The sequence below is a fragment of the Mauremys mutica genome, chromosome 1 (assembly GCF_020497125.1).
Source record: "Mauremys mutica isolate MM-2020 ecotype Southern chromosome 1, ASM2049712v1, whole genome shotgun sequence".
Lineage (NCBI taxonomy): Eukaryota > Metazoa > Chordata > Testudines > Geoemydidae > Mauremys > Mauremys mutica.
The window spans coordinates 367,734,071-367,742,412 of record NC_059072.1 but is presented as its reverse complement, the minus strand read 5'-3'; the positions used below and the strand labels follow the sequence as shown (position 1 = coordinate 367,742,412).

The window sequence follows — 8,342 nt, the reverse complement described above, 5'->3', positions numbered from 1 at the left end:
GCTCTTGGGACTAAGAGGGACCAGACGTCAATCCAGACTCTCCAAATCTTCCTACACAAGTCTCTCATATTTCAAACTTGTAAGTAAGAGCCAGGCAAGGCGTGTTAGTCTTATTTTTGATTTCTCAACTTGTAAATGCTCCTTTTTGCTGAGAGGATTTTACCTCTGTTTGCTGTAACTTTGAACCTGAGGCTAGAGGGGGTTCCTCTGGGCTATATGAATCTGATTACCCTGTAAAGCATTTTCCATCCTGATTTTACAGAGATAATTTTTACCTTTCTTTCTTTCTTTAATTAAAAGTTTTCTTTTTAAGAACCTGATTGATTTTTTCCTTGTATTAAGATACAAGGGGATTGGATCTGGACTCACCAGGAATTGGTGGGGGAAGGTAGGGGGGATGGTTAAATTCTCCTTGAGTTAAGATCCAAGGGGTTGGATCGGTGTTCACCAGGATCGGTGTTCACTAGTTTTTATTCCATTTTATGTGTGCTCTACTGATATTGTACAGTGTTTTTGTTTATCTGATTATTTTCCCCTACTAATGGTCTGGAAAGTGTTTCTTCACCTGAGGTGATATGAGTACATCACAGTTCATCTTCACAAATGCAGAACAAAACTATTTCTTGAACACATCTGCCTTTTCTCAACATTAAAAGTTCCTTCCCCTTCTAGGAACTCACTGAAATATTTTCTAGGATTTCTTATTTTCTTAATATACATAAGAAATCCTTAACCCTGCCAAGCATGGATTTTTCCTTTTTGTGATCCTTAACCCTGCCAAGCATGGATTTTTCCTTGATATTTTAAATTTCCCTGATCAATTTTCAGAATTTCAAATTTGTATCTTTTGGTATCTATTTTGCTTTTCTCCCATGTGTTAGGGGGGATATGATAGAGGTCTATAAAATCATGAGTGGTGTGGAGAAAGTGAATAAGGAAAAGTTATTTACTTCTTCCCATAACATAAGAACTAGGGGCCACCAAATGAAATTAATAGGCAGCAGGTTTAAAACAAATAAAAGGAAGTTCTTCTTCACGGAGCAACAGTCAACTTGTGGAACTCCTTATCTGTGTAGGTTGTGAAGGCTAGGACTATAACAGGGTTTATAAGCGAACTGGATAAATTCATGGAGGTTAAGTCCCCATTAATTATTAGCCAGGATGGGTTAGGAATGGTGTCCCTAGCCTCTGTTTGTCAGAGGGTGGTGATGGACGGCAGGGGAGAGATCACTTGATCAATACCTGTTAGGTTCACTCCCTCTGCAGCACCTGGCATTGGCCACTGATGGCAGACAGGATACTGGGCTAAATGGACCTTTGGGTCGGACCCAGCACGGCCATTCTTATGTTCTTCTATGTTGCTTTCCCATGACTATTGCTGCCTTCACTTTGCCACTAAAGTGGCCCCCATTCATGAACTGTCTGATATTCATATTGTCTCCCCATCCAGGCAGTTGCACTGCAACCATCACCCTAGATACAAGAAGTCAGGGGAACGTACGATCCAATTAGGACACGCCTTTCTGCCTTGGAGTTGGACAACTTCTCCCCTGCTCCATGTCAGATTCCAACACAACTGAATTCACCAACCCCTCCACCTTCATCCTGCTGGGCATTCCTGGTCTGGAGGTGGCCCATGTCTGGATCTCCATCCCCTTCTGCGCCATGTACGTCATAGTCATCTTGGGAAATTTCACTATTCTGTTCATTGTGAAGAGGGAGCCGAGCCTCCATGAGCCCATGTACTATTTCCTATGCATGCTGGCAGTCACTGACCTGGTCCTGTCCACATCCACCATACCCAAAATTCTGGCAATCTTCTGGTTCAATTCCAGGGAGATCGATTTCAGTGCCTGCCTCGCCCAGATGTACTTTATTCACTGCTTCTCAGCTATCGAGTCCGGGATCTTCGTGGCCATGGCTTTGGATCGGTACGTAGCCATCTGCCATCCCCTGAGATATTCCACCATCCTGACAAACTGCATGGTGGTCAAGATTGGCCTGGCCGTCGTGCTGCGTGGCAGCATGCTCGCACTTCCCTATCCCTTACTGGCAAGGCGGTGGCCGTATTGCAAAAGCAACATCATCCCCAATACGCACTGTGAGCACATGAGAGTGGTGAAGCTAGCCTGCGCCGATATCAGCGTCAGTAGTTACTATGGCCTATTTGTGCTAATCTGTAGGATTGGTCTGGATGTGTTTTTTATTTTTGTGTCCTATACCCAGATCCTCAGGGCCATCTTCAGCCTCCCCACAAAAGACGCCCGGCTCAAGACGTTTGGGACTTGTGGCTCCCACCTCTGTGTCATCTTAGCCTTTTATATCCCAACTCTCTTCTCTTCCCTCACATCCCGATTTGGGCACAATTTGCCCCTTCATTTTCACATTTTTATTGCCAACGTTTACCTCCTTGTGCCCCCCATGCTAAATCCCATCATCTACGGGGTGAGGACCAAACAGATCCGGGACAGGCTGCTCCAGATCTTAACTCATAAAGAGACTAAAGTTTTCTCCTGGTGCTCTAGGTCTGACACTTAGGTCCATGCAGACCTGGCTGGTGACATGGTGCTGGGCCGTCTCCCCTAAATCACTTACTGGGCAGTCAAAGAGACAGTGAAACCTTTCCTGGCCTTACGGTGTTTTCTCAGCATAACGTACTATGGAACTGGTGACCGTACAACTCATTAACACATAGGGTTGCCACCTATCTACTTATAATCATAATTGTCACTGGTCATCTGTTATACCTGGACACCTGCCCCTTGCCCCACCTTTTCCCCCAAAATCCCCACCGCTGCTCCTACTCCGATCCACTTCTCATCACTATCTGGATCATCTATGTAATGGGTCCCCTCAGGTTGCCACCTGGAACTGAGGTAGAGCTGACTCATCTGTTTCACCATTCTGGGTTCCCTCTTGTATTGTAATATTGTGACAAGCTGAAACCCTCCAAGCTTGCCTCACCTCAACATCTATGGGCAGGGACCACCCCTAGACGTGTTCACGACTGCCCTGGCCAGCCACTCATGAAACCGCAATAGAGAATCTACGACCACAATACTCCCATAGGTCCAGCCTAAGATCCCAGATCTCTACTGTCCTGCCCTGGTCAAAACCCGACCACTATGAATTTATTACCCAGTCCACCATTTGTACAAAGGAAAGCGGATGTGCACCGACTTTTGTGCATGGGCTGAGATCTTTCCTCTTTACACTTGAAACAACACCGTCTGGTAAAATATAAAATAGGGGTGTTTAGCTAGAGAGAGAGAGAGCTTTTAAATGATGATCGGTGAAAGGAAACAGATCCAAGTAGATTATCATAAGAAACAAAACAAAACCAAAACCTAAGCTTAATGTGCTAGATAGTGTTTGAATCCAGCAGTGTCTCACCCAGTTAGAGCGTACAAGCAGGTTATCTTTCTCAGGCAGCCTGACTGCTTTCTGCCTGGGATGAGCATTTGCCTCCCTGTTCTGTCTTTTTCCTCCGGTACTTTCATGTGTGTCGTTATAGGGAGAATGACAGCTCTGACATCCTGTTATTTCTCCCCTTTATGTCTTCTTCCAAATTGCTAGAAAGCCCTTTGCTGTAACTCAGGTCAAACAGTATGTGACTCTGTGGCCCGAATTAGAGTCTTTTGGTAGCAGCATCCTAGAAATAATAAAGTTTTGTACCGGTGACCCCTTTCACCCAGCAAGCCTCTGAGTGTGGCCCCCTTGTAAACGAAAAACACTTTTTAATATATTTACTGTTAGAAATGCTAGGGGCAAAGTGGGGTTTGCGGTGGAGGTGAAAGCCCAGGACCCCCCATGTAATAACTTTGTGACCCTCTCAGAGGACCCAACCCCCAGGTTGAGTATTCTTCTCATTCCAAAGGTTTGTGTGCTTGATCGAGCGCTCATAATTCTGTGGTTCATAATTCTAAGGTTCTACAGTAGAAGCTGTTTTACATCCTCCTTAACAGCTAATGGACTGGAAGGTGTTTCATCATCTTGTGTGATACGCGTAGCTCATGCTGCTTCTTTCCAGATGCGGAAAAAAACTATTTCTTGAACACATAATTGCCCTGTGCCTTTGCTAGGATTTCACTTGTTCTGGTGTCGTGCCGTTGCTGAGAGGTTCCTATTTTACACATTTCCTGGGTTAATCCTAGTGCAGTTCCTCCATAAGCCATTAACATCATTTGTCCTATTTTTTGTTGTACCTGAAGGCTGCCTGTGGGTGTTCCCAATCCCACAACATATTTTAGTAGCACGTACATAACTAAGTGTCATAACTTCATATACAATGACTGCACATACTCCTAAAAAGGATATTAATGTTAAACAGGTTAATACTTTTCGAATGGAACCTCATTAGGCATCTTTTGTACACAACATGCCATTATTATAAAACAGCGGTGAATATGGGGGTGCTAGGATGTCACAATCTCCACCTCCCTCCCCCCAGCTGGGATCCCTCTACTCCAGGACTGGAATGGGGGCCGCTGCAGCCTGACAAGGAGATTACAGTGAGTGCAGCCAGGATGCAGCAGCGGGGCCGACAGGCCAATCCGGAGTGGTGAGGGAAGCCAGGAAGCCGAATAAAAGCAGCTGAGGGTTGGGAGTAGGGTTCTGAGGCAGACGAGTGAGGCTGTGCATCCTACACCTTGTGTACCCTAAAGCTCGGCTACAAAGTCCTGAGGGAAGAGATCCTTGTGTGGCTTATTTCCTTAACATCAGCTCCCCTTTGTTCTTCCCACCTGGGAATGTGTAGCCCTTTGCCCTGAGACTGGCCCCGGATGAAGGACAGGGATCAGCTTTGAAGCTCGGAGGACAACAGCTGAGTGATGTGAAAGGATAAGCCCCTGTGTTAGCTGGCAAGGCAGGATGCTGGGCAGAGGCCGGGGTGGCTGCGGTAGCTCTCAGGGAGGGAGATAAATGGCACATCTACCATTAGCCGGCTATTCACACACATACACAACACTTTTGATCACTACATCTAGAATCATATAATCATAGAATATCAGGGTTAGAAGGGACCTCAGGAGGTATCTAGTCCAACCTCCTGCTCAAAGCAGGATCAATTCCCAATTAAATCATCCCAGCCAGGGCTTTGTCAAGCCTGACCTTAAAAACCTCTAAGGAAGGAGATTCCACCATCTCCCTAGGTAACCCATTCCAGTGCTTCACCACTCTCTGAGTGAAAAAGTTTTTCCTAATATCCAACCTAAACCTCCCCCACTGCAACTTGAGACCATTACTCCTTGTTCTCTCATCTGCTATCACTGAGAACAGTCTAGATCCATCCACTTTGGAACCCCCTTTCAAGTAGTTGAAAGCAGCTGTCAAATCTCCCCTCATTCTTGTCTTCTGCAGACTAAACAATCCCAGTTCCCTCAGCCTCTCCTCATCAGTCATGTGCTCCAGCCCCCTAATCCTTTTTGTTGCCTTCCACTGGACTCTTTCCAATTTTTCCATATCCTTCTTGTAGTGTGGGGCCCAAAACTCGACACAGTACTCCAGATGAGGCTTCACCAATGTCGAATAGAGGGGAATGATCACATCCCTCGATCTGCTTGCAATGCCCCTACTTATACAGCCCAAAATGCCAATAGCCTTCTTGGCAACATGGGCACACTGTTGACTCATATCCAGCTTCTCATCCACTGTAACCTCTGGTCCTTTTCTGCAGAACTGCTGCCTAGCCATTCGGTCACTAGTCTGTAGCAGTGCATGGGATTCTTCCATCCTAAGTGCAGGACTCTGCACTTGTCCTTGTTGAACCTCATCAGGTTTCTTTTGGCCCAGTCCTCTAATTTATCTAGGTCCCTCTGTATCTTATCCTTACCCTGAAGTGTATCTACCACTCCTCCAAGTTTAGTGTCATCTGCAAACTTGCTGGGAGTCAAGTATCAGAGGGGTAACCGTGTTAGTCTGGATCTGTAAAAGCAGCAAAGAATCCTGTGGCACCTTATAGACTAATAGACGTTTTGCAGCATGAGCTTTCGTGGGTGAATACCCGCTTCGTCAGATGCTGGGAGTGCAGTCCACGCCATCCTCCAGATCATTAATGAAGATATTGAGCAAAACCGGCCCCAGGACTGACCTTTGGGGCACTCCACTTGAAACCGACTGCCAACTAGACATGGAGCCATTGATCACTACCCGATGAGCCCGACAATCTAGCCAGCTTTCTATCCACCTTATAGGTCCATCATCCAGCCCATACTTCTTTAACTTGCTGGCAAGAATGCTGTGGGAGACCGTATCAAAAGCTTTGCTAAAGTCAAGGAATAACACATCCACTGCTTTCCCCTCATCCACAGACCCAGTGATCTCCTGGGCAATTAGGTTAGTCAGGCATGACTTGCCCTTGGTGAATCTATGCTGACTGTTCCTGATCACTTTCCTCTCCTCTAAGTGCTTCAGAATTGATTCCTTGAGGACCTGCTCCATGATTTTTCCAGAGACTGAGGTGAGGCTGGCTGGCCTGTAGTTCCCCGGATACTACTTCTTCCATTTTTTAAAGATAGGCACTACAGTAACCTTTTTCCAGTCATCTGGGACCTCCCTCATTAGCCATGAGTTTTGAAAGATAATGGCCAATGGCTCTGCAATCATATCTGCCAACACCTTTAGCACCCTTGGATGCAACGCATCCAGTCCCATTGACCTGTGCTTATCCAGTTTTTCTAAATAGTCCCAAACCACTTCTTTCTCCACAGAGGGCTGGTCACCTCCTCCCCATATTGTGCTGCCCAGTGCAGCAGTCTGGGAGCTGACCTTTTTTGTGAAGACAGAGGCAAAAAAATCATTGAGTACATTAGCTTTTTCCACATCCTCTGACACTAGGTTGCCTCCCTCATTCTGTAAGGGGCCCACACTTTCCTTGACTTTCTTCTTGTTGCTAACATACCTGAAGAAACCCTTCTTGTTACTCTTAACATCTCTTGCTAGCTGCAACTCCAAGTGTGATTTGGCCTTCCTGATTTCACTTCTGCATGCCTGAGCAATATTTTTATACTCCTCCCTGGTCATTTGTCCAATCTTCCACTTCTTGTAAGCTTCTTTTTTGCGTTTAAGATCAGCAAGGATTTCATTGTTAAGCCAAGCTGGTCGCCTGCCATATTTACTATTCTTCCTACACATATCGGAAGGACAGAACAGGTCATGTGGGGGTGCGGGGGGGAGTGGCACTATATGTCAAAGAAAATGTAGATTCAAATGAAGTAAAAATCTTAAGTGAATCCACATGTTCCATATAATCTCTATGGATAGAAATTTCATGCTCTAGTAAAAATATAACATTAGGGTTCTATTATCGACCACCTGACCAGGACAGTAATAGTGATGATGAAATGCTAAGGGAAATTAGAGAGGCTATCAAAATTTAGAACCCATATTGACTGGGAAGATTTCACTTCAGGACGAAATGCAGAGATACAATTTCTCAATACTGTAAATGACTTCTTCATGGAGCAGCTGGTACGGGAACCCACAAGGGGAGAGGCAACTCCAGATTTCATCCTGAGTGGAGCGCAGGAGCTGATCCAAGACGTAACTATAGCAGGACCTCTTGGAAATAGTGACCATAATACAATAGCATTCATATCCCTGAGGTGGGAAGAACATCTCAAAAGCCCAGCACTGTGGCATTTATTTTCAAAAGGGGGAACTATGCAAAAATGAGGTGGTTAGTTAAACAGAAGTTAAAAGGTACAGTGACTAATGTGAAATCCCTGCAAGCTGCATGGGCGCTTTTTAGAGACACCATAATAGAGGCCCAACTTCAATGTATACCGCAATTTAAGAAACACAGTAAAAGAACTAAAAAAGAGCCACCGTGGCTTAACAACCATGTAAAAGAAGCAGTGAGAGATAAAAAGACTTCCTTTAAAAAGTGGAAGTCAAATCCTAGTGAGGCAAATAGAAAGGAGCATAAACACTGCCAAATTAAGTGTAAGAATGTAATAAGAAAAGCCAAAGAGGAGTTTGAAGAACGGCTAGCCAAAAACTCCAAAGCTAATAACAAAATGTTTTTTAAGTACATCAGAAGCTGGAAGCCTGCTGAACAACCAGTGGGTCCCCTTGATGATCGAGATACAAAAGGAGCGCTTAAAGACGATAAAGTCGTTGCGGAGAAACTAAATGGATTTTTTGCTTCAGTCTTCACAGCTGAGGATGTTAGGGAGATTCCCAAACCTGAGCTGGCTTTTGTAGGTGACAAATCTGAGGAACTGTCACAGATTGAAGTGTCACTAGAGGAGGTTTTGGAATTAATTGATAAACTCAACATTAACAAGTCAGCGGGACCAGATGGCATTCACCCAAGAGTTCTGAAAGGACTCAAATATGAAGTT

At 45.1% G+C, this 8,342-nt stretch overlaps 1 protein-coding gene across 1 annotated transcript; it reads left to right on the top strand.

Moving 5' to 3' along the window:
- The first annotated feature begins 1,557 nt into the window (after positions 1-1,557).
- Positions 1,558-2,538, top strand: LOC123362795 (olfactory receptor 52R1-like). Its single transcript, XM_045003280.1, has one exon. The coding sequence runs from the start codon at positions 1,558-1,560 to the stop codon at positions 2,536-2,538; it is 981 nt and encodes a 326-aa protein (XP_044859215.1).
- Positions 2,539-8,342: the final 5,804 nt, after the last annotated feature.